General features: G+C 34.5%; 1 protein-coding gene across 4 annotated transcripts in view; it reads right to left on the minus strand.

Moving 5' to 3' along the window:
• PSPC1 (paraspeckle component 1) overlaps positions 1-27,792 on the minus strand; it is a 58,856-nt gene that overhangs the window by 24,583 nt on the left and 6,481 nt on the right. For 3 of the 4 annotated variants that reach the window (XR_009274444.1, XR_009274443.1, XR_009274442.1), the window contains exons 5-6: positions 24,125-24,209; positions 23,060-23,168 (exon numbers count right to left, since the gene is read on the minus strand). Coding sequence is in view for 1 of the 4 variants with exons in the window: in XM_058800431.1 (XP_058656414.1) it covers positions 2,134-2,303; positions 6,624-6,681; positions 23,060-23,168; positions 24,125-24,209 (422 nt within the window). In the remaining 3 variants the exon portion in view is untranslated. Of the gene's footprint in view, positions 1-2,133; positions 2,304-6,623; positions 6,682-23,059; positions 23,169-24,124; positions 24,210-27,792 lie in introns of all 4 variants that reach the window. The other variant, XM_058800431.1, reaches the window with a different exon arrangement.

Below are 27,792 nucleotides of genomic sequence, written 5' to 3' on the forward strand. Positions count from 1 at the left end.
GACCAGCACTTTATTTATATGCCTGAATCAGAAAAGAATTCCTCTGAAAGCCTAACTGCAGTGACAGTAGTAGAGCTCAGGAGCTCTGGAATCTGCTAATTTATAGATATATATATATGCATACATAACTAAAACCCCAGCATTTTATCCACATAGATAAAAGTACATGCAACCCAGATCATGGTTGTATATATGTGCATTATTTCAAGTGTAACATTGTGTATGAGAATTGTTACTTCACTGAGCTGCATAAAGACATACTACTGAGCTAAAGCACCTTTAAATCTGTAGCACTGGGTAAAAACAGTTTTAAAATTATCTTAATGCATGCCAGTTTGTTAGCAATGGATATGAAATTCAACAAGTAAGTTATTACATATCCCTGATCCCTTTTACCATTCGACTTTTGGACAAACAGTCAAGTCCTCCTTCCAATAAGGACCCCTCTTCCCAGCCAACAAGAAAACTGCTGCAATTAACTACCTACATTAGTAAGTGGGGGAAGCTACTTTTAAAATGTTACGTTCAAAGACTATCCAGGTTTCAAAAACTGCAGTGAAACAAAAAGGGAGAATGCTACAACTTTCCCTTCGAGGCTTCAGAAAAATATCCAATCAAAACCATGAAATTTGTAATTTATACAGCATATTATTCGTTTCCCTCAGTGGCAAATAACTGTTACAGTGTTTTAGTAGATAGCCCTGAAAGGATCTTTAAGTGTCTTTCTAACAACAGCAATAATACAATAAGGCTATGCCTTTCTGTAGGGGCCTGACCTCCCAAGTTAAAAATTTTCCAAGACCAAAATGAAGAAAACACTAAAATCTAATTTATCCTTCAGAAGCATGCATAAGAAAATGAAAGGAAAAAGAATTTTTTTAAACATGCATTTTGAAGTGTCAGTTTATTTCCTACATTTCCATACCTGGAATGACTTTTTGTAGAAAAACAACAGTTTAAGTTAGGTACTGTGATTTATATTACCACGTTCTTTTCCATATACCTCTTTTTCAGAGTCTATATAATCACAAAAGATGGTTCTCAAGGTGACCAGTAACACAGTGGTCTCCAGCAAAAGCATTTCCAAATTCAGTATTTTGTGAATAGCATGCTCTCCATTTTGTGAGTAATGGCACAACTGATAAAATGAGCTGGCTCATATGATGTGAAATAAGACTCTCTCCTTTTCATCTGATAAAGACCAAACCCACAATGTATTTTGTGCAAAATCAAAGTCTCATTTTCTTCTATGGAACAAAGGATTTTGTTCTAACTTCCTTATACAGATTGCTCAATCACAGACAGATACTGTTGAGAAGGTATATTTAAAAAAAACACAGCTACAAAATGCTTCTGTGTTCCAACAAAATTGTAACAGGCTAACTGTTAATACTATGTATTCCATTATATCACACCACCACCAATCTAGTATCAGAACAGTACTGAAAAATATGTAAAAGTCAGATTTCAAATTATACAGTTGTTTCTCTACATAAGACATTACAGCTAGGAAAAGTGACTGGCTATGAAAATAAAGCAAGAATGGCTAGTGCTTTAACTGCATCCAATGGCCTATCTGCTCTTGATCATAAATCCCAGACACATAGAAGACATTCCCTATTACCAGAGGCAATTGGGCAATATTATTTTTCCTGTATTGATATAAGAATTATCAACAGCTGTTGGCTACCAATTTTCTAAGTGGCACAATTACTGTCAATCTCATGCGTTTAACAGTGTTAGAAAAGAAATACAAAGAACACTAAAGTCTCTTAAAAAATTAAATAGTTTACACAAAGATATCTTCACACTTTGCACCTTCCAACATTTAACTGTTCATCAAAAATACCAACAGGCTAATTCACAGAATTTAGTTTTACTAAAGAAAATAACAGCAAAAGTCTAAACTTAGAGATTTTTGTTCCCTAAAGGAAGTAGGATTTTCACAGTAATATAAAAAAAAATTTCTCTTTCCGGTTGTAAATTATTTGCATGAAAACTTTTTATCAATTACTTTTAACAGATCCAAAACGTGTAACAAATTCTTAACTCAGCGTGAAAATACCTTTGGTAAGAAAAATGGGCCAAGAGACATGACAGCTATTCAAAGGAATTAAATTTGTGATACATTACCACTGCTCCATTATCTGGCATCATTGGTGTTCCCATATTTGCAGCTCCTTCTGGTCCCATGGAAGGACCAGGACCCATTGCAGGGCCAGGTAAAGTTCCTCTGTTGTTCATATTCATACCCATCATTGGAGGAGGGCCTTGGTTACCAGCAGGTGCTGGGCTAAACGCATCTATGCAAAACAATCTATACTTAGAGCTGTCCTATCTTAATTTTACAAAAACAAACAAACAATTTACAATATTTATAAAGCCAAATGTACAAGACTTCAAATACTTGGAAAAAAATATATTCTTTGAGACTGTACATTTATCTCAATCATCTGCTTTTAAACAGATTTTAAATAATCTCTATTATTCTGCATTACATAATTTGCCTCATGTATTTGAAAATCCCAACCTTTACAGCTAAATATAGCTGTACAGTTTCTGTACAGGAATCAAAATGTTCATACTGCATCTACATGGAGTATCCACACCACAAATTTGCAAAAATCTCAAGTGATTTTACAGATATTGGCAGCTATAAGGCAACTTGGCTCTTTAGGGATCTTAACAGATGAAATGTACATTTGCAAGAAGTCTTCCACCAGCAGTATGTTAATTGATATAGTGTACAGTAGATAAGACTAAAGGTCTAACAGCAATAACAGAGATGGTACTCAACTTCACAATAAATTTGCAATATAGAATAAAGAACATCTTGCATTTAGTTGTCATTTCTTATGGTATAAGTACCAGAAAACTAAGTAGTTTTGTTAGAACTTGAAAAGACAGAACAATCTCTTCCCAAACTCTGAATCAAAGAGGTAGAAGGAAATCTTGAAAACATATTCTGAGGAGATCATTTAGCTGTAATATTACACTAAGAAGTATCACTCTGCCAGTAGTCACTAAGCTACTGAACACATAGGTAAAAATGCCTTAATTGTATTTTCATGTGTTGCTATAATAAAACACTCTACCCACCTAACATCTTACTATTATGAAATACCAACTTCAAGGCTGGTGTTGATGCATTCCTCCCATTCCCCACAAAAATCCATCCTCTTCAGCCCAAAGTATGCGTCCAAAATTTGGTAATGGAAGAAAGCATACCTTTGGCATTTAGTGTACACTTTAAGTATACATTTTCATAATATAAAGAAATCTGACATGTTGCTAGACTAATAAGCCTGTTGTTTATATCTTAAAAATAAATCCTCTCACTTCTCACCACAGCTGCACTTTTTTAATAATGCATCTATAAATACCCATCATTCAAAGGAGGCCACTTCACACAGATACAGTACTGTGACTATCTGCAGGCATGCAAAATTACATCTCAATTATTTGCCTGGAGAACACCATGTCACAGCAGCCAGTGAAACCATGGCATTCAAGATATTGCTGCTAAAATTGAAGACCTGGGTTTGATCATATATATGTTAGGCCAATCACAAACTCCTTAGCAAAAACAATGCATGCTACACAGCAGCACATGAGAAGTGCTAAACAAGTTTACTACAAGTGACAGAAATCCTGTAATTTTGAAAAGTAGACGTCTTTGAGCTTAGTAATGAAATAACCTGTAGGCTCCTCCCTATAACATTAAGTCAAAGCAAAGGTACACTCATGTTGGATGCTTCTTACCTATCCATACACATGATCAGTTCATGTAGCAGGTAGAACACTGGGCTACAATTCAAGAAAATTACAGGAGCATATGCTCTAAAATGGTTTTTTACTGTCACCCATTGAGTTAGATACAGAAGGAAAAGAAGTCTAGACTGCCAATATAAGGAGAAACCTTTATTTTCAGAGGCACTCTGCGGGACTATCATGATGGTAGCAGCACTCAGGTGCATGCAGTAGTGCCATTAACTAAATGCCTAATTACCTGCTATTGGTTTGCTTATCAGCCTAATTAACCTGAGCCAGGTGGCCACTCACAGGTACTGTCACTTATCTGTCAACTGCCACAAAGTTCTCGTGCTCCATATCATACATATGTACCCAGGGTGGCAGACAGCAACTCATACTATCAAACCTCTAGAATTCTGATCCTGTTTCAGGCAGAGTCAGATCTGAAAGGAGCAAAACTACAGAGTGTAATGCAAAGAGAGAGTGGGGCCCTGCATACTTTCAGCAAGAGGCCACTACAATAGATGAGCTGTAACTCAAAGGTCCTCCTAAATCCTCCTATCTCCAAAGCAGACCCTAAGAGCTAACCACTTAATTGTCCTTTGTTTTTGGTGGGACACTGATGTGAGGAATTCATTTACAGGACCGTGTGCTCAGCAACAGATGGAAAGCAGTTATTAGTGTTCATGCCACAATGCAGATACTTAAAAAAAGCCCTTTTCTGCAAACTGAAGGGCTGAAAAAGTCCACTCTAAATGTCTGAAATGCACCCAACAAGAAAGTCCATCAATGCAGAGATGGTTCCCCAAAAAAGTCCCTTTTTTACATATTTAAGTTCATAATCTGCACTTAGCACTACAGATCCAATTAAATGCTTTGATGAGGTATACATATTTTCTAAGAAACTGTCACAGAAAGTTGTAAAAATGAGCAGCTCTACACAAATCAGCACTTATTGAATCTGTCATAGAGGTAGTCTGCTTTCTAAGAAAATTACCATTCAGGTATTTCAGTTATTAGAGATATTCCAGCTCACTCCGTCCCACATTAGAAAAAGTCGCAAATGGCACAGGTAAAGGTAAGTTAAAAATAAAATTACAATTCCAATAGAAATATTAAGAAAGGTGGCTACTGTCAACAATTAAAGTTCTACTATTTAAAGGTCTACTGTAAGGTTTTGGGGACAATTATTTTGGTTGTACTAATGGAGTTAATTGCTGGGAAAAAACCAAAATCCCTATGATGAGTGAACTTAAAATCCAGCCTCTGCAGAAATAAATGCTACACTTATTTCCTATGTATATTTTAAAGTAGCAGTTCAGTGTTACTATAACTTTTTTGGGGATTATACAATTTATTTCTAAAAGTATTAAGTTTAAAATCAAGTTGTAACACAAAACTTAGAAAGCAAGACAAATAATCACTGTTAAGAACTACAGTAAATACACACTTTAAATCTGCACATAGAAAGAAATACCTTTGGCATTTAGTGTACACTTTAAGTATACATTTTCATAATATAAAGAAATCTGACATGTTGCTAGACTAATAAGCCTGTTGTTTATATCTTAAAAATAAACCCTCACTTCTCACCACAGCTGCACTTTTTTAATAATGCATCTATAAATACCCATCATTCAAAGGAGGCCACTTCACACAGATACAGTACTGTGACTATTTTTGTGGATTTTGTGAATCTGGACAACTGGCATAGTATCAATATTTAAAGAGTCTTCTAACTGAAGAAAATGAAATTTTCAAGTATGATGCAATCATATGCAAAAGTACAACTATAAAAAAAGAAATTAAGTCTCAATTTATGCTTCAGTTTAATATTTGTAGATAACTTCACAATGTCCTTCTTCAGAATTATTTGTAAATAATTTTCATAATCCCTGAAAGCACAAGCCTCTCTAGTTTTCAGCTAAAAATGTGTCTCAATAAATGCAAGGAAATAATGAATAATGTGTTTCAAAATTTGAAGCAGATTTCTTATTCTAAAAATTCACATTACTCAAAATGTCAACTGAAATTACTGAGTTTTGTACGCACTTCCAATTTTAAAATATATGGGAAAACAGTTTTATTACTTTTCGTTTAATTACCACCTTAAATTATTTTAAACTACTCTTAGGACACTTCCAATAGATGAACAGTTCACACAGTTTAGTTAGATTTGGTGGTTTTGAAGAAATATTTTAAGTTTCAGTCTTGTTTAAAAGCAGATATTTTGGGTAAGTAAGATTCCAAAGTGTTTCAGTCTGCATACATGGAGCAAGCACTAATTATTACTTTTCTATTACACAATACTAGCTTTTAGTAGTAGATTACACAGTAATAGATTTTAGCAGTGACAGTATTTTAAGCTGCAAGAGCTAACAGAGGATATTTGCAAATAACAGACTCAGAGGAAATTGGTAGAACATCAAGCATGTTATTCATTTACCACACCAAGTACATCAAGAAGAACTTGCAAATTTTAACCTCTACATCATTTCACTACATGCAATTACAGTCATAATTTCTTTGAATAGATGGTCCCTCCAAAACAATGCCAAATATTTTTTTAACATAAGATGCCTTTTTTGTATCAGATAACTCCCAGAGCATCACTTGTCCCTGATTTTTGTTTCTCTTAACTTGCACATCATTTTTTTGCCATGTATAGTCAAAGCAGTAAAAGAAAGATACACCAGGGGTGGGGGGGGGAAAGCTGCTTGAAAGCAATATATATGCTGGGGTTTTTTTATTTCTGATATTGCTTACTCCTTTTTTACCAGTTGTCAGTAATTAATAGTGCTTGAGTAATATGTACAGTCCCAAAGAAAAAAAAATTACATTACAGAAGCCTTTTTCCTTCAGATCCCTACCTCCCATGTTTATTGCTCCACGAGGACCCATATCACCCATTCTCATTTCCTGTTCTCTCTGAAAGTAAACATAGTTTTCATGGTCAACCTATCATTCTTAGAACTTGAAACATTCCTGTTTACTCCATGAAAATAAAAATGTTAAAGTTTAAAAGTTTCCATTGATCAAAAACAGTGCAAGGATGTATAATGGTTTTTATAACATCAAAGGGATAAATAACTTCAAGGGAACAATGCTGTATATTTTTGCATAATAAAGGTTAAAGGTTAAACACCCCAAGTTTCATTTATCAGATGCAGCAGTTTAAAGCTCCCAAATAGTTATGTGATCAACCACAAATGAATCCATCTTTACGGAGTGTTTTTAATTAATAAATATTTCTGGTTTACCTGTAAACAAACAGGTCTTATTACAATACTCGCCCAAAGGTTCAATAATACTCAAACTGATTTAATGACTCAAAAATACTTGTGTTGATTGAAAACCAAGTTCTGATGTATTATATTATGGTATATAAATTCAACCTACCAATTCATCATTGTTGAAATAGTTTTGACTTAACTTGCTGGTAGTGTATTTTTTTAATGGATTATACTTTGCTATTGATGTTAGTTCAGATACTGACCATCCTTTAAAAACCAGCATAAAACTGTAGTGTCACCAGAAACTGTGACATGCATTTACACTAAACAAATAACACATCAAATTGATCAAGATTCAATTGATGGTCAGTCACCCAACAGCAAAAGTTTTCTGACATTACTAAACATGAACCCCAGCCTGCTGTGAAACAATACTCGAAGGATAGTACCCAGAGTGGCAAAAAAATGATCACCTATGGGAAAACAAAATACTCTAGCAGAGACAATTCCAAGGGATTTTAGAATTTCTGTTTACATCAAAAAGAACAAATTCACAGTTCAAAAACAAAACCAAATGAAATTTATAAAAAAAAAATTCTCCTTAATTTTCTACAGGAATATTAACAAGCATTCTTCTCTTGAGTAAACAAACACACACGTGCTGAGAATAAGAAAACTCAAAAACAATTACCTCATTCTGAAAAACCATTCCACTTATGATTTAAGAGCCTAAGATCAGATACACTTTGAAAAGAAATCTGCATACTAGGCAACTAAATCTGTCTATAAGTGACTTTTACATGGAAATACTAATACATCAAAACACATTCATTGTATTTGTACAGGTTCACAAAGTCTGGTTTGGTCAATCATATTTGGGATGCCAAACATGAGTCTTCTATCTTCAGCCACTTGAAGCAGCAGACACCACTATGTGACAGAACAGAACCAACAGTTTTATAAATATCCTGCTATAGAAAAATACCATGGGATATATGATAAAGAGCTCTCAAGTCAACAACTTTGTTTGTAGTAAGTCATATTAACCTGGAAAAAGTACTTAACGTAAGAAGAGTATACACTCTTTTCAAAAGAATATAGCTTAATGTGGAGTGGAAAAATAAGGTCTGGTAACTAAAAGACACAGGCAGGTTTTAAAGTCCAGCTAAAAAAGGCCATTGATGGAACACTAAGGAGGATCTCTTCTTCTGATGCTAGAACCCACATTAAAAATTTATCCGAGAACATGCAGCTTACTCTGACAGACCTCTCACAGTAACATCAATTGACATTTTAAGTAAAACCAGCAGCCCCATCGGGATAAGCATATCCATAAACTGACATGAGTTAGTCACAAATCAGCATACAATCACGTTGATTATCAGTCTGCTTGTAAAACTCAGTGTTGACATCAGGAAGCAGAAGGGAAAGTGGTGTATCATCCCTGGCCCAAAAGGACAGGGAAACACCGTGGCTATCAGTTACACCAGTCACACTGTGTGCACATGTGTATGCCTATATGCTTGTGTGAAAACCTGACACATCATGAACAGCCGTGACAAACTTCCACTGCAAAGCAAAGCACCAGACTTTACAGTAGGCACAAACCTTACTTAATTCATCTCAGGTTAAACTGCAAGTTGGTTGGCATTTGTTTTTTAATGTGACAAGTGCCATAACGCAAGGCTAAGTACAATACTGGCTTGATAAAGATGTTAAGTACAGATTTGTAAAGCTGCACTAGTTACTAGAACTAGTTTTCTTTGTTAAAGACAGAAGCATATGCAAGCTCTGATGTACACTTTCCTTAAAAAATACACTAGTCTTCCTCCTAGCAATTCACCATTTTTTCCCTGTCTTGAAATGCTACCAGTCTTTGGTTAACAGAAGTACACCAAAGATAGGTAGAACCTACTTTTGTTTAGTCTAGTTTAACATTTGTAAGAAAAACCATGAAGTAATTATTTGCCATTTTTCAAGCTTTAACTTCAGTGTTGAATTAATACAGTATAAACAACATTTCAGGTATAGAATCAAGACTCTGATAATAAATAAATGTGCCTTAAGGTCTCTGCTGCCTATTACTTTATTAACATGACTTCAAGATTAAGATGCTGCTGCTTATATTTATTCCTACTGTTGCACATACAAAACATATCATGTTCCCTTGACTTTTCAGCACGGGAAAAATTATTCCAAACTTGTAACACAGAATGAGCAACTTTACACTTCCTGACAGAAAAAATACTCAATTTCAAATGTTAGCAAGCAGTATATATCATTTATGACATGAGATGCTTGATGTACTCAAAAATTCTATCTGGAGGAGTCCTGGATGGTAACAAAAATTCAGTCCTGTCACACACAAATCAGATCCTAGACAGCTCTTTACAATGTGAGCATAAACATGTTACTACAGGTAAGTTAAATCAACTAGTCCATGAGTTTTGCCCAAAATATAACAGAAAGGAACACCAACAGGCAGTTTGACACAGTAGCTGAACCACTGCTGGTTGGTAATTCCAGCCCATCTGAGAGGTTCATTTTCAGATACTCAAGCCTTTTGAAGAGCTTAACAATGATAGTGTTACATTCTCAAAAGTTCTTTTCCTCACTAAATTACTTCCTATTCTTCTGTTCAGTAGAAGCCTGCTTCAGACTCTTCCCCCAAAGCCACCGACAACAGGGAGTTAAAACTGAGCAGCCCGAGGAGAACAGGGCTAAATCCTTAAGAGAGAAATATGTGGGGTGATTAAGAACCTCTGAAGTCACCCATACCTGGGAAATCGATCTTAACAGGAAGAGAATAAGAAAAATGGATGACATGCTGTTACAGGAAGAAAAGAAGACAAAAAATGTGCAGGAAAGCAAAAGTTAAACTTTGTGAAAATCAGAAAAAACCATTATCAAAAAGACTAAATCAGCAAACAAAAAATGTCCTATTGTAAAAGCACTGTTTACACAACTCAAACTTTTCCAAATTATTTGTTGCCAGGATATTTTTCAAATACTTCAGAACTCACTAATGCAGACAACCTTCAAAAAGGTCCAATTCATCTGATTAATATTTTAGAAAAACTGCTATGATGGCAACTATAGGATTATACTTACTAATTACTTTAGACAGAAACATTGAAAACTGTATTTCTCACAATGCCAACTAATGTTAACATCAAATGTAAAAAGTAGATCTACAACAAAATATTGAATACACTCAGTTTTCAAAATATGTATTTAACATTTAATATAGTATGGATTCTCCCCTTTTTACCAAATACTTGAAACCAGTTTTCCAAAGTATTTGAGGTGTATCATGTGCTATGTTCTTACACCTCTTACCACACTGATATAGCAGTCTAAACATACAGAGAATAGCCAAGATGATTCTTCTGAGTTTGTTAAATATTACACTATTTTTAAATGATCTACAAAACTATGAAACTAAATCTTTTGAAAAACACCTAAGAATTGATACAGGTCACACTGCAAGTAAAAATACAAATAGTCATAAACCTGACGTTTTTAACTGACACACCAGTGCTACTTTTCCTCCTTAAAAATAGGCCTTGCAATTGCAGCAACCCAGCAAAAATTAATCTTGTCTCCAAGTGATGCAATATTCATGGTAACAAAACTGTCAACAATTATGGTATGAACAAAATACGGCACGAAAAATTTTAGAACAGCAAAAAAGCACAACATCTCAGAAATGTTATGATGGCAGACCATACAAACATGCAACTATTTACTTACCTTTCATAGTACAGTAATCACAATAATGCTAAGACATGACATCCAAAAAATGCCTTAGTAAGAAAAGAACACTTTCCCCATAAACTTGAAAATTAACTGTTTAATTAGCACTTTATCTAGGTTGTGCATGTAGAGCAAAATGTAATTAACAGCGCTGCTGATTCTCACTTTTTTCATTAACATGAAAACTGAATTTTATTCTGCAGCAGACTATATATTTGTTCAAACAGGTATGACATTTCTGTGCCTCTTACTAGAATTCATTACTCCCTTCTAGTCTGGTTTATTTCATTAAGTTCATTCTGGAAAAGAAAAATTCTTTTCAAAGACCTCTTAATGAGGCATGAACCTTACTTAAATTGTAACTTACTGAAAGACACCTATATTTTAATGGCATAAATCATACAAGTTATTAAAGCTGCTAGTTCTTAATCAAAACTAGAATCTGGGGTATACTTTTGATTTTGCATTATGTGTCTTTTCCTCAGAATAGTCCACTATTTCACTCGAATGACAAGTGCACTGAAGTTAAGTAGCAGTAGGAAGATAAAGTAATAAAAGATTTCTCTTCCATCTTCTTGTCATCCTTCCCTCTTCAGTTTGTTCCTCAATTAAGATCTCTATGTAAGATCCAAAAGTTACAATACCCCCACAGAGTTCATATACAATACCAGTAAGTAATTTTACATGACAAATATTGATCTTTCAAAATCCAAGATTTTTATGTGTTCTTGAGCACTGAAATCTAAATTTAGAGCTGATCCCTACCCTGAGATGGGCATCATACCAGATGATTCCAAAAATCCCTTCCAGCCTAAACTACTCCAACCTCTAAGAACTGAGGATAGTGCTCACCCAAGAGTCTAAAAAAATATAAACTCTCTTACTTCACACAAATCTACACAAATATATCAAACTAGATAACAACTATAGTAAATGTAGCTATAAAACATATAGCATACATAAAAACTAGAGAGTCCTGTTTTTTAAATAGGAATCCTAATGAAAAGAATTTTCATTATGTTTAATACCTGTCACCAGGCCTCAATGTTTGAAAAAACATACTAAGGTGGCCAGAGGAGATGAAGGCAATTTACTGCTTTCTGACTCAGGTCATGAATAAAGCTAATGGAGATGACTCATTAAGTTCCAACACTAAAAACCCTCAACATTAAAGAAGTATCACACAGGTAAAATCAGGAATACACATTGCATGAAATACAATCACACAGACATATTCCAGTAAATGCTACAAATTGGAAAAACACTCCTAATGCTATTAAATCTACAACTACAAAAGAAATTATTACTAGTTTAACATATTTCTTAAGTATTCCTGTCCTTTCAGTAAGATTGGAAAGGAAGTATCAATTTTATTTGAAGAGGGGAATTTCTTTCAAAACTAACAGCAAAAGGATAGAGATGTATTTGTGAAAAACCTCTATGCACTACATCTTTGTTCTCTTCTTTTAGTTCTGAGAACAAAAAGTCTTCAACTCCTATGGGATCTCATTTTCCTTCTGCATCAGCTGCTAAGGATAGTCCTTGACAGTTAAAGCCCACAGAGAAAAAACACTCAATTAAACAAATGCAATTAAAACTCCTCAAAAGTATTTAGCATTGTAAATTGAAGTTATTATTTAAAAATTCTTTTACAGTAAACTGTTAAACAGCTGTGAACCTCCCAGAATGTTTTGATTTTCTGAACTACAGTTAGCCTCCTTTCAATTCTCACATAATGTTTAAGTCAGGTCTAAACTGCCAGTATTGGAAAAGAAAGCAGTTTAATTACACTAACATGACTCTCGATACAAAGACCTTTAGGGGATACATCACAAACCAGCAACATTTAATAGTCCTAAAGATTAAAGAAAAGGTTAATCCTAAAGGTGAAAGACAATACTATTTAATGTACAGCGAAGTAACTGCTTTTACACAAGAAGTCATACTTTCAGAATGTATTACAGCTCAAAATGCAAATTACAATCCAACTTGTTAACAAGGAAGAAAATAGTCTAAAAGAAGCCAAGATACACCATTGAACCTATTCTGCTGATTACAGAACTTGGTTCCATATTGCAATTTATATCTTTTCTGCTTCATTATTTTGTCTTGTAGTTACTTGCTCCTTCAGTGAATTTTAATATTGCATTTAAGCCACTGCTTTAATATAATTTGTGAGCATTTCTACCACCTCTCATTTTCATTTGTTAAAATACAGTACAACATTGTATATACAAGATCTACAAAACTGACAAAAACTTTACTTCATTTTCTCGTAACTTGAGATAAAAGTTACTCATCATCTAGGAAAAAAAAGGTACACAGAGGGCAAAATCAAGCCCTAAACAAACTGCATATATATACAGTAGCTAGGACCAAAATCAGAGTATCTTAACTCTGTGCCTCAAATCATCACTACATCATCTGTTCAGGTAAAGAAAAATCCTACCATATCCTTTCACTGTATATGAAGCACTCTCTGAGGATGTAACTGCAAACAAGGATACTTTTTCCAAATGCCTTTGCTGTTGATGATTTGAGAGAAAACAAGCACAGAGATTCTGGCAAATTTTCCCCTTGATTTAACAACTAAGACTCACAAGAGAGGTAAAAATCTGCTTCTCAAATATTTTAAGCTAAAATTCAGAAATAATTTTCACAAGACAAAGGTGCTTAGAGAAGGTAACCACCTTCAACAGATTTGGAAATCCTTTGAAAAATGAGATCCCATTATATCAATTCCCTTAATAGCAACTTTTTCAATTCTGCCACTTAATCTGGTTCTGCTGGAGTTAGGAGGCACCTTAGATTCATGGAACCAAAATATTAAAAAATTTCTCCCATTTCTGTTAGTTTCTTTTTTTCCAGTAATAGTAGAAAAATTCAAACTACAAATTAAATAGAGATCAACAGCTGAACATAATACAAATATTTTTCAAAGGCACTTTACTGTTTACTTACCCACAAAAGTACTTTCTAGAAGAAATATACAGCATATCACCAAGTTCATGACTGAGACATGTAACAATTACACTACATTCACAATATATTCACAATCTCAAAGGCATATCAGAGAATTTCATCTTAGAATTATTCTGGTTTTATATGAGCTGAAGAAATGTCAAAAGAGTGGATAAGTATCAAAACAGACAACCTGGCAGGCTGCAAATGATTTAAGATGCATGCCACTATTTACCATGGTAGGGGTGGACTTGAAAGGACTGCTTAACTGGTAACAAAGACTGGGCTAACTCTACCCTCATGCAGAAATGCACTAAAATACAAAACTGAAAATCAGGAGTTACAGAACAATGCTGCACTATAGATTTCCCAAACTGTTATGTTTTCTTTGCACAAATCCCAAATCTATACAAATATTTTAAAGAGTGAACACTGGATGGAGTCAAAAAAAGTGTTTTCCCCAAATGCAAGATTCAATGGTAAGTAGTAGAATGCAGTGAAAGTCATCAATGTTTACTTACAAGAGAAATTAATCAGCCAAGAATACTCTTAATCATGGAATGTTTATGTGAAAATCTACTTCTTAGTTGAAGTGCCAACTATAAGACTGCACAATCAACTTAAGGGCACCACTAGTTACAGCCACAGTGCACTAAACATAGCTCTTTGCCAGACTTCTCTAATATCAATTTTTCCCTCACCAAGTAGATATTATATATGCCAAATAAATTATAACATAAAAGCCAGTCCAATTGTAGTTGTTAACTCATAATCCACTTGAGTTACCAAGTAAATAGAATATGCAAGTATTTGTTAAAAGGAAGCTGAAAGCCAAAGTCTTTCAATCCTACAAAGAGGTCCTGTAGGAGAAACTTCTAGCACCCATACAATGCCTTTTGTAGATGCTATGGATGTTGCTTACAACCAGAACAGTTCAACATTCAAGATTTTCCCAATTAACTTATGGCCTGTCCACACATACAGCACACTAAAACATAATAAAAACAGAGAAGCATCAGTGAAACTTTCTACAGGAAGCCAACTCCACAGTTATTTTACACAACTTGTTGGCCATTTCCTGTAAAATTGGTGCAACATGAAGCAGACTTGAATGAGGAAGATGCTTGTCATTTGCACAAAGTTCTGTCTGATGAAAATAATATATTATACCAGACAATCCTAGTATTTCCATCAAATGTGTAAAACACTGGTCATCTGAATAAATTTAAACAGATTGAGAAACATTGTTTTCTAGCTAAATACCCTAACCCAAGCTCACATACTCTTAAGCTACACTGTCTGGTTTCATCAAAAATATCCAGCAAAAACTACTATTTTATTTACATACAATAAACCCAAAGGTCAGAATTATGATAGGGACTCAATGGGGACCACCCAATCAACAGGGACAAACATGAATGGCTGGTTCTTACCTAAACTCAGAAGTTCCCCTATAGTTAAAACAAATGTTTAATGATTCAGAAATGGTGGGGGAAACAAACAGGAAGACTCCATAAATAAATAACATTTAAAAAGTATTATAAAATACAGAAGCATGTAGGAAGATAAACAAAGCCTAATTTCAACATTATATTGTCTTATTCTTAAAACAGACAGCTACTAGCTATCCTGTCACAAGCAGATAACCCAAACTGCATTTGAGACCTGTAGTAAGAGCTTCATGTCATATACAGAACAAAACTAATGCAAGCACTCTTTCATCCTACACAACTCTAGGCCTAAACTAATGAGCCATCAGCCACCATAGGAAATCAGAACGGTGACAAATGTTTTAGTAGGGCCCATTGTGACAGGACATGGGGTGATAACCTTAAACTAAGAGTGGCTATTCCAACTACATGAAAGGAACTTAAATTTTTTTTTTTTACAATGAGAGCAAACAAATACTGGAACAAGTTGCCCAGACAGGTGGTGGATGCCCCATCCCTGGAAACATTAAGGACTGGATGGGGCTCTGAGCAACCTAAAGTAGCTTAAGATGCCACTGTTCATTGCAGAAGGCAATGAACTAGAGGCCTTTAATGGCCCCTTCCAAACCAAACCATGCTGTGATTTTAAGATTATGTTCAGGCAGAAACATCTTTGAATAGCAAATCTCAAATATATTTAATTGACTCTTTAGGCTTCAGTTTCTACTGAACTCCCCATCTGAACAAAATTAGTTACAAAACAGTTCTACTGAAACTCATCTTCTTACCAAAACCTACTATTGATTAAAAGTGCTAATTAATTGGAAAGTAATACCCAATCTTTGCACAATTAAAGTGTACTTGATGGAAGTCAGAAGTATCAGATTTAAACTCCATTTTCCTCATGGATGATTTAATAACCCAAAACAAGCACTACCTCCAGTAATAAGAAAAAATAATTTGACAAGGAGGCTTGTGAAATATTCATGAGAAAAATAATAACTATTTTAATTTTAAAAACAACATCCTGGTTTCAACAGACAAGTAACAGCACTAAGTAAATTTATATTTATTTCTATCAGTTTACTGCATTACCACTATTAATATTTTCTGCTCCATGAGAGCTACTGAAGTAAAATGCTAGAGGCTAATCAAAAGGTCACATTTAAGAAAAAAACTATGTGGAAGGCACTGGCTTGAGAGACAGAAACCAGGTCACTACACAGGCTTCCTCCACACTATGCAACAGACCCATTAACAGGTTTCCTTGCATGCAAAAATACTATTTCTACAGAAATCACACTTAGTGCTTCTTGGGCATTTTATTCTTACTTTAAACCCAGATCCCTTGAGCAAAGACAAACTGCTCTAAGCAGAGGAATGTACTTTGATTGCAAGTCTCAGTGCCACCAAGCAAGATCTCAAGATTTAGAGAGGTGGATGAGTCCGAAATAGGTACCAAGCAGACAACTGAAACTGAAAGTTAGTTTCTTCTTAGTCTGGGTAAATACGTGTACAAACTCCAAGTCAAACTTAACTCCAGTAGCTGAGGAAGAAAAAATGAAAATTATTAAGGCAAACATTAATTTCAGCTTCTTCAAATATATATGGCATTTATCAAACACATCAATAATTTTTTTAAGTTACTTATTTTCTAAGTACTCTTGCTTGGCAGAATATGAAAAACTGAAGAACTCCAACTTGAATAAGATGATTTCATTTATCATTCATTTCATTTATCATTTATTTCAAATTGTGAGCAGCAACAATTTTCAGAAATAATAGTAAAATCTAGAATATAGGCATATAAAATCTGCTTTTGATTAGATTTTTTCATTTTTAGCCATCAAACAGAAAAAGTCAAGTATGCAAATGGAGTATTCTACAAACAAGTATAGATGCATATGAGGTCTTTCCATCAATAATTGAATAAAAATGGCATCTGCTACAGCTGAGGCCTCATGAAACACTGAGACTGATGATGACTAATGTAATTTTGCCATTACATAAGCAGCATCTGGACAGTGTTATTTTAGCATCCCAATCATCAGTCTTACTAAGAGAAATTAAGGTTATAAACAAAACCAGATAATCTAAAGAACATGGACAGAAAATTCTCTATCAATTACTGTAGAAAAGAACAAATTTGGGAAAGCTTAAAAGCAGTAGCACGACACCTAAATTCATATTGGAGATTACTGCACATTTGACAGCAGAATAAACTATAAAAATTACTTGTGAATAGTCACTTGTTCTGTTTGTGAGTTCACATAAAGTACACATTGGGACTTTCCAATTTAGAAGATGACTGCAAATACAATACTTTTGTATTATATTTAGTCTCCTAAATATAATACAAAAGTATCATACTGCCTAAAAACTGTTACTGAAAAATTACTTTAAGTAGCATCCTTCACACACATAAAACCATGACCTAGAAAATCAATTATGAACCATCCTAAAATGGTCATGAAATACTTACAACCAAAAGAACTTATTCCTCAAACACCTTCACTTAATACATATAAGCACATAATACATTACAAAAAGATACCTGAAGATCTGCATTGATTTCCATGCAATGTCTTTTCATACTAAAAGCAGATATGACAGCTAAAGTTTTTTTTACCTGACAAGGCAATTAAAGGCTCAAAATAATTTATTTAGTTGCTGAAAATAATACAAATTGAATATTTTAAGGCTTGTTAAGGAAGTATTATTCTTGCCCAAAGCAACTAATTTAGTATCTGAAACATCTCGGAACAGAAGAAACGCATGATTTAAGAATTTGTCTACTGATGTACATCACTCATGAAAAAATAAATATAATTTAGTGCTACTGCCAAAACCAAGACTGCCCACAAAACCACAAACTATGTATTGATAGAATGCCTGGTTAAAGGCCTATCCTGTGTTGATTTATGCATAGGAAGAAACTTGATCACAGAAATAAAACCACTGCCAAGAAAAGCAGTATTTTGTCAGGCTGCTGTGTTTTAGTTCTGCATTTAATGATTTGTCTTTTTCCAAGCTAGTTTTACCTTTAAAAGCCTTTAAGGTGTCATACATGAACTATGTATATGCTGGACTGCAGTAAGGATGCAATTCATCTCACCCAATCCCACTCTACAGAAGAGCTTTTACAAAGCAGCAAGAAACAGATTTTATTCATATGAACTCACACAACTTTACCACCATTAGCTTCATTCAGTATACGAGGCTGTCAGGATAAAATAACCAACATTAATTGTTAGAAAACTTATCAAATTTGAAAAGATTCTTAGAAATGTTTCATTATTTTATTATTGGGCATCTGCCTCAGTTTAGTTTTGAGTTAGGTAAGAAAAAAAATCACCATTCAGTGAAAATTCTAACTGCTTACATTACTGGAGCTTTTGAGCACAACACTATGAAAAGATAGGATCAAAACACAGCTCTATTCTCCTAAACAGGCAAGAAGTGCAAAAATCTAGTCCTGAATTACTGAAGTTCATGGAAATCTGACAGTCTTGTTTAAAACATGCCTAATGCTTAACTTGCAAGTAAACCTAGAAGTGAGGGATAAGACATGCCTCCACAGGGCTCCAAACAGTAAGAAATTGAAAACTATATAAACTGCTCCAAAGGACCAAACTCTTAGAACAAGAACTATGTTGTGATAGTGTTCCTGAAGCTATAAACATCATTGCTGTTTTGCAGTGTGCCTTTCTACTTTCTTGCTCTCATCTGTCTTAGAGTTTTTGATCCAAGTCCACTACAATCCCTGCTGTTGAAGCATCTCCACTGCTTTAGCAGCTGACACATTATGCTGATAATTACTCACCATACTTGAGAGCAATGCTTCTGCAAGAAAAACTAAAGGAAAGCAAAACAACATCTAGTAATAATTCCTGAAAAGACTATGAGATTCAAAAGAAAACTATTTAATATATGAAAAAGTCTTACATGAAAAAAACAGCAAGCATTCAGAAATTGAAACTGAAGAAATTTCAGGAAACAGTCCCTTACACATTAAAAAAGGGGTTTTCCTTGGAGGGAAGTAGGCAAGGATGTCCAAAAATCTCAATTCCCTCTTTAAACTACCAGTAAGAAGAGAGGTAAGTTTAAGGCTGGTATTACAGCTATTGCTTCACTAAGTACAATACCCACCCAACACTATTTCACAGTGTTACTACAGAAGTAAATCCATCCACATAAAACCAGGACTACAACTCCTACATATTTTTGGTCTCTGTTTTAGACACATAGAAACTATTTTAATACACTAAATGCAAAACACTAAGTTGGTGACACAAATAAAAGCAGGTCTTGGAACAAGAATTATTTTGTAGAATGCCTCTGATTGAGATTCAACAATGTAAATCAAAGCAAGCCATCCATAACTGGATAATAACCATTGCATATTTGAGTAATTAATGTATTACTGGCACTCAGAAGTATCTTCTATTTAAAAAATATTTGTGCTGTTGCAAAATAAATCACCATCATCAAGTTCCTCTTTCAGCCAGAAGAATGTATGCAAAATAAAAATTAGCAAAATACTATTGGAAAATTAGTTTCCCAATTAAGCTACTGTGAAATCAGAATGCATATAAATTGTTGAGCTATAACAGCACATTTCAACTAACTGACTTGTAGAAAGGAAGGGAAAACCCCTAACCAATATGAAAGTATTTATTCATAATTTATCTAGTAGAGATCACACAAATAGAATAATAAATTGTTTAGGCATCATCAGGCTGCCCATTATATTAACAATCAATGCAATCAAATTTCTAATGTTCATCATCACCAGCAACAAGAATGCTCCAGGAAAATAAATCCTCTCACAGATAATATTTTTATCATCTGTAATAAAATCAAATAACTGCTACCTGCATTAAACTTGATTACAAGATGTTTCTCAAAAGTAGTTATAATTTTAATAAATCCAAGTTTAATGAGTTAGGGAAAAAACACAGATAGAAACTTTCAATAGGAAAGCCTAATACTGCAGCCTTACATGAGAGGGTCCAATTCTGGTTGCCATTGCACTTACCATTTATCTTCCTGTTTTAGACTGACCAGTAAAAAGTGATAGGATGTAAGTGAAGGAAGCTTACTTTTCAAAGCTTTTAAGAAACAAAAACAATGATTAGAAACAATTATTATTGTCCTGCTAAATACATTGTTGGCAGTAGACTTTACTATGTTGTAGGTATAATGCCAGAAAAGTTTATCAAGACTTGATATGGTAAAAAAATTATCCAACAGTACTATCCAACAGTATCAAAAAATGCAATTCTCACCAAGAGTCAACTTTTAATCTCTGAAAATAGAGAATAACTTTCCCAGTACATGTACAGTAGTAATCTGAGAGTAGAAGTAAGTGCAAGATGGAATCTGTTCACAGTAAACAAGTATTAGTAAGAACAAATAAAAACGAATTAGTTGTATAAGAAATTCTAAGCTGAAATCAGATTTCATGTGTCATTTTGCAATCTCCAGAAAAAGCTTACAGTTTTTCTCTGCTGCAAAATGCAAAGGCTTTTTCAACTCTCATTCACACTATACAACTAGTTATCTAAATACATCTTAAAACAAGCATCTAAAAAATGCTTAGTCACACTGCTGCCCTGATTAGAAACTGGTGCTAAAGAAAGTAAACACATCACTCGCTATTTTGTTTCCATTTTCCTGCTTTAAAAAGCATGAGAAGTAAAACCTGAGACATAACCAGAACACTAAAGACTAATCTTAAAAATATCTTTTTTCATTATGTATCACTGTATATGCCACTTCAATTTCATAAGATGATTAAAACCAACACCTGTACTCTACAGTCCTTTATATCTAATTTTAAAAGCTTTTTGTAGGGCTGTTACTGCAAAACTACATGTATATATTCTTGCAGTGTATTACTTAGGTCCATATGAACACACTATTTCAGTAATGCATGAGAGTGGCAAAGCTACACTTCTCCAAAGCACTCTTCTACCTTTCACCTAAAAAAAATTGACATATAAAAGCCATAAAAATTATGCATAGTGACTGAAGTGACTCCCATTTGAACCACTCTTCTCCGCCTTTTATCCTACATTTTTGCCAAGTCCAGCACACCAACTTTAACAGTTTCTACTCATGTAGGGTTTGGAATTTAAAAATTTAGATAAGCAACACGGATGGACAAACTGTGGTAAGCAATTTAAGCACAGAGACTAAACACTCCTATCTCAAGAGAGATGTAAGAATAAACCAGTAAAGGCTGTGGTGGCCAACATTATCTAGTTTTCCCTGCTCCAAGCTGCAGAACACAGGCCACAGCTTCCTAACAGCAATGGAATCTGAGGGAGCTACTGCCATCCCAGAGCTGTGGGTTGGCTCTCCAGTTTGCTATTATGGCAGCTCCCTGCAGCAAGAATCACGGGTCTCACAGGAGCCAGGAGATTTTGACAAGTAGCTTACAGGGTCAGAAAGTCAGGCAACCCCAAAAGATGCTACATTAGGATATTAGAGTCATGTGAAATTTCATATTTGGCACTACAGAAGTCATCAGTAAGTGCTATTTCTAAATTACATGAGACAACTGTAACATGCTATTTCCCCAATTATGTTTGATAATATCTGGAAAACACTAAAGGACAGTATGAGTTCTGAATCCTTGGTCTTCATTTCCTTGAAGAAAAGATGTGCTGAAAGCAGTTTTCTTTGACAGTGAGAACATATGGAAATAAATTACCATCTACTTTGGATGCGAGTCCCTCAAAACACAGTGAGCAAAAGCAAATCACACCTGTTAATAAAATCAAAGGAACTATTTTGCTTCCTCCCCATCTTTACTAAAAAACTACGTGACAGACAAGGGGAAAAATGTCCTGCTGACAAGACAAAATAATTTATTTTCTAACACCTCTCAGGATGTCTCAACATAGATAATAAATTCTTCACAACCCTACAGAAAATTTCATGGTATAGAATGTAAACCAGGTTTTTCTTTCACAGGAAGTAGCTGAGAAACCAGCTCATTTCTCATTGATGTATGAAGTTGCACCTGTGAAGGGGAGCAAAATCCCCTCCTGCAAACTACAGTTGTTTTAATAATGTAAAAGAGCATTGTGTGAATTGCTTATTCATTATTTCCTCACCAGGAATAGCTCTTATAGTAAAAGGCATCCTACTCAAGAGAAACTAAAGCATTTGCAACACAGTTTGCATTCACTGAACTGATGTGGTTGGTAGAAAAAAAGTCATACCCTTTAACCAAAAAAATTTAGAATCTGACTCCTCTGATAGCACTCTTTTGTTAGTCCTGCAGGATGAGTCTTCAGAGGCAGAGCATACCTAAACTACTAATATAAATAACGTACAGATTATAGTGAGGACAAATTTTCCCTCACTATTATAATCTTTAAGTCTGCTTTAGTAATGATTTGGATGTTCTCCTCATCTAGTTTTACAGGGTCAAAAGGGAGAGTGATTTTAGGCTCCATATGAAATTAATATTGCCCTTTTTGTTTCTGAAAACTTTCTTAGTAAGTTAAGCATAAACCAAAACCAGTAATTCAAACAAGCTTAGCAGCTTTAACTGGTTTAAAATTTAAATCTTCAGGTAGAGCAGGGCACATCAGAATGGGCGATTCCTATCACCTCCCACTTAGAAAAATTATTTTACTGAAACATTTCAATTCCCAAGTAAAAAAAAGTTAGTATCTGAGCACCTTCACTTGATGGAAGTGTTACATCACTAGCTTGTTGGAAAAATACAAGTGATGTCATCATACAAAAGAGTAACTACACTACTGAATATGCAGCAATTTGCTCAGGGAACAGTGAAATACTGAATTGAAAACAGCCAACAAGAAGATGGCAGTTCAATAACTAGTATAAAAATAATATAATGAAAAAATTCTTTTGCAATTTGGACTTTCACCATAGAACTGTACTTACATTGTCCATGAAATTTGGCTTAAATCCTCCCTCCTGCTGTCGTCGCAATTCCTCCTGTTCCCTCTGGCGTAGCATCTCCTCCTCCCGACGTCTGTGCTCTTCTTCATGCCTAGGGTATTTTTCAAAATTATGTCAGCTTAGTCTCTTGACCTGTTTAGGTTTGTACTCAGCCTCGGAGGTAAGATCAAGCATATAAACAAAACTGGCCATTATTTATTTTTTTGCACAGTGCAAGGCACTAATCTACTCAACTTGATGAGTCTGAGTACTTTTGCAGTTTTGGTTTGGGTTTTTTTTGTTGTTTTTTTTTTAACTGGAATACAAGTAATTTCAATACCAATACATTCTATACCTACTCTTCCAGCTAGTATCAGTAAACAAGTTAAAATATTCCAGTTTTAAAGAAGCCACTATGGATTAAAACATTTCAACAGTGCCAAAAGACACAATTTTTAATTCTGAGATGTGTTTGTGCTGTTTTATCTTATCTTATTGACACTTATTGATGTGTTTGTGCTGTTTTATCTTTTTACCTTATTGACACTTATTGTGATATTTAACAAAGAGTATAAATCAATATGAAGAGACTATGCCTATTTTCTTAAACTTTAGAAGAGGCATTAAAACAATTATTTGCATGAATCAAATCCCAAAAGAAAAACTGTTTTCAACAACTAGAATATCAAGTGAAAAAAAAATCCCATTATCAGAATATAAGATTGCAATGCTATGATTCTACATGCAGATCAGCTCCCCATAAAATTTAGAAGTATGCTCCTATCTATTACAGCAATGCTCTGGTCATGTTAAAAGAAATATGAAACAAAAAAATAGGCTGACATTTCAATGCTATTTAGACATCACAGAAATTTACAACAAAATTAGCAGAGCTCAAATAAGTGAAAAAAATCAAGCAACACTCGAAAATAATCTTTTATATTGCATTATATTGTCAGAAACATCACCTATTATGCTTTTGAGAAGCCAGTTGAGCTAACATATCTAAATTCATGCAGGCCTACAGTGGCTGCATGCCACACTTGTACACAGTAGAAGACAAAATACCTCAGCTGTATCTGCTTGCGTTTTTGAAGTTCTTGGTTTCGAAGCTCTTCCAAGCGCCTCAATTCTTCCTGACGACGCATGAGATCTAACGGGATTAAAAGTGCATTTAAATATAAAAGCTGTCAATCAATCATGTGGCAACACAAAATTTGTTATTACTGTCAGATTACAGTTCTAACATTCAAGGTTTTAAACCAAATTTTCAATGCATTTAACTCATCTCTTTCCATAAAGCTAAGTCTAGTACTTGAAAAAAACACTGGATCTGTGGCTTACAAACATAGAAAAGTACAAAATGGGCAAAGACCCCAGAGCAGGTTACAGAAACAAAGTTTTAAGTTCTCAAAGAAAAGGAAAAAAACCTCCCTTAATCCCTTAAATCACATCCTGGTTTTACATCTAGGAAATTTTCGATTTTCTCACAAGGTTTTGTACTGCTAAAGTCACACTACCAAGAAAACCACTACAATACTTATGGACTTTTACACTCTCCACTACCTACGGCAGACCCCTGCATGGCACACATCAGAGCAAGAGAAGTCATACGAATTTCAGGTGCACGAAGGAAGGCTGAAGCTCCACGAAGCTCTATCATGGCTCTGCTTACTGCAACGTACAAATGACTAGTAGTTTAACCCCACAAAAAAGGCACAGCCATAGCCTCCTATGAAGCACTTCAAATGTCCTTAAAAAGCACGGCATAACTCACAGTAACTACTTTTGCTGACAAGTCACATTATTGATTTCTGCCTGGAAATCTATGCTTTCTTCAATGAATAATAATTTTACCATTTGTTAGAAAGCATTTTTTTTTTTTTATTTTTTGACTACATAGGATATTGGCCACATGATACTATTTATAGAAACCACAAGTAACATTTTCCTATACTGTCCATTACATGGCTTTCATGCTTTAGTTCAACTTGTCTGCACCCTTTCTCTATGCATTTCTTCACTACACTAATTAAAATATCTTCTTAGCTATGCAAATCAGTGTCCTCCAACTTGTACACAACACTGTCCACTATGGGAAAATATGCTTCCTTTTTAATTCTTTGTTCTTCCAAATTTATACAGCATTCCCTATTTCTTGTGCACACAGGACCAAGATTTCCTACTTTCTCTCTACCACTACCATTTACTCTCCTTTGTTCTTAAGGTGCAGCACTCTACTTTTCTCATTGTTCTCCTGATTTTTCTCCACAGCATAGTTTATTGCCTTTCCTGAAATTGTTAGTATGTTAAAAATTCAACATAGCAAATTATGATTCAGTATCATTTGACAACTGCTGAATCTCGGCAGAAAGCCTACTAAGCAGGATGAAAACACAGATATACAGGTTCCAACTCTGCACAAGAGCCATTCATATTAAAGGACCTGTAATGATGGTAATTCTTGATTGACAGGCCCTTTCTCTGAGCAGAAAAAAATCTGCACTAAAGCAGCTGTGGGAAAAAAAGAAAAACAGAGAGCATTATCATTAGCCTCTGCATTTTCTTGTGCTTATAAAAGGACAAGGGCTTTGTTTTACCTTCAAGTTTCTAACATAGCAGACAGCAGAAGGTGAAGGTGTTCTTTCACCTCAGAAGTTAATCCTACAAACTGGAATATCAACTCCACAAAGACTTTTAGCAATTTTAACTACTGATTTTTCTAAAGATGGAAAATAAATGCCAAGCTTCCATGTAACTGATACAAAAATTAAGCTTCTGGTTAAATTCAGTCCCGTTTTCCAGTATTTTCATAATCTATTTAACCATTATTACGAGAGAATATTTACAAATGTTTGATGCACCCCACCAGTACATAGATCAGAAATACCATGCAATTTACTTACACATGGAAACACGTATTCTGCTTTACAAATTACTTCTGACTCAGTCTGTCAAAATATGACACTTCGAAGTGAAAAATTACACATATCAGAAGAATTAAATCTACCTTCAGAATTAATAGCACACCACAAAAACCTGAGTACTCAAACCAACACGTTCTAGAGCTCCAGTCTTACTAGCTCTCGTGGAGCAGTTTGAACACAACCTTCACCTGCTACAGTATATGGACCAGTAAGCTCATCCTTCCTGTCTTCTTTTTAACTCCTACACAACTAAAACATGACATTTTCTATTTTATTTCATATTTCATAATTACTTCAATACATCTTTAAATTTAACTTCATGCACCAGGGATACAAAACTATTAATTCTAGGTTCTGGTGCCTTAAAAACTTCATTGCATCTTTCTACACAATCCTGTGATGTGTGGATGCCATGGGACAGAGAGAGAGAAACGGCAAAAGTTTCTCACAGCAGCTTGTGAGAACTTTCAGGGAGTTGTAAGGATATGATAACTTGTTAAGTATAAACAATCTGCAGGTGGTGTTTTTCTGCTTCATCTTTCTGTTCTTCTCAAGGATGGAGTATGAGAAAGGTGTTTTTGTTAACTAGCCAACCAAACAGAATGTATCATATCACTCTATAAAAACCGTGCAGTTCTCTTGAATAAAGCCTCTTTCTACAATACTGCCTCCTGCCTGCTCATGTGCCATTCTCGGCACAAGAGTGACAGTGATGTAATCAAAGGATTGCAATCCTGTCATGCAATTAATATAAGCAATACTCTTGGCATGGCATGAACTCAGACCCACTGTTCAGAGCTACAAGAGGAAGGTATCTCCAAAAATAAATACAAGTGAAAAAACCACCTCATTTTCATGCATACTGAAGCCGAAGAATTGAGAAGATTAAAACACAGGGAATTCTTACTGATCTCTAGAGCTCTGAAAAGTAAGTGTCAGCAGATAACCAAGAAGAAACCCAACTATCTAACAAAATTTTGAGTTATGTGGTACCAAAGAGGTACTCTGCTAACCAAACTATGAGGGGGAAAAGCTCTCCTCCTACACTAAAAGAAACGTATTTCCCCACTGGAATAGTAGCACCACAGGCTTTTATGTTTTAGTGGCTCTCCAATGGAAGGAATAATTCTCTCTTTTTTATATAAAACTGGCATTTCACAAATATTCAAAAAGCAGAATACCTTTTCCTTCATGTTGTCCTTAAAAGAAACCCTAATATCCAAAAACACAAAGATGTTTTCCCATGTTTTACCATTTCTTCTATCTTAATGAAGAGGCCACCGTAATCTTATCTCAGCTTAACACATAATTAAGACATGAATTTAAGACAAAGTAATCTCTAATCTTGCCCTCAAATCCAAGCAACAGGTGAATAAATTCAAAAGAAATTAAAGAGCATGAGTTCTGGAACTGGACTATTAGCATTGTTAAATACTAACTATTAGATAAGTCAACAGTAGATTTATCCAACTTGTAATTTAAGCACTGAACCATCTTTAAAAATGTCAGTCATGCATACACACAAAATTAGAATGTGTGTCCAGCTGCCAAGGAGGGCTGCACTGTGTACTGTCAGCAGCAATCTTGGATCATATTAACATGCACATTCCTCACCTCTAATACACACCTGTGCTTACAAGGAAACACAATGCTTCAACAGTTTTTCTTGGAAAACAAACCAAGAAACAGTTGCCATTTCAGGTGCCACAGCAACTATCTGGCATTTCAAAACAGTTTTCTATGTTATTACACTCTGTATAAGACCTTCTGCTTTTCATGTTATTATATAGGTAAGCTTTTATGTTACTA

This window comes from Ammospiza caudacuta, chromosome 2, assembly GCF_027887145.1.
Source record: "Ammospiza caudacuta isolate bAmmCau1 chromosome 2, bAmmCau1.pri, whole genome shotgun sequence".
Taxonomy (NCBI): Eukaryota; Metazoa; Chordata; class Aves; order Passeriformes; family Passerellidae; genus Ammospiza; species Ammospiza caudacuta.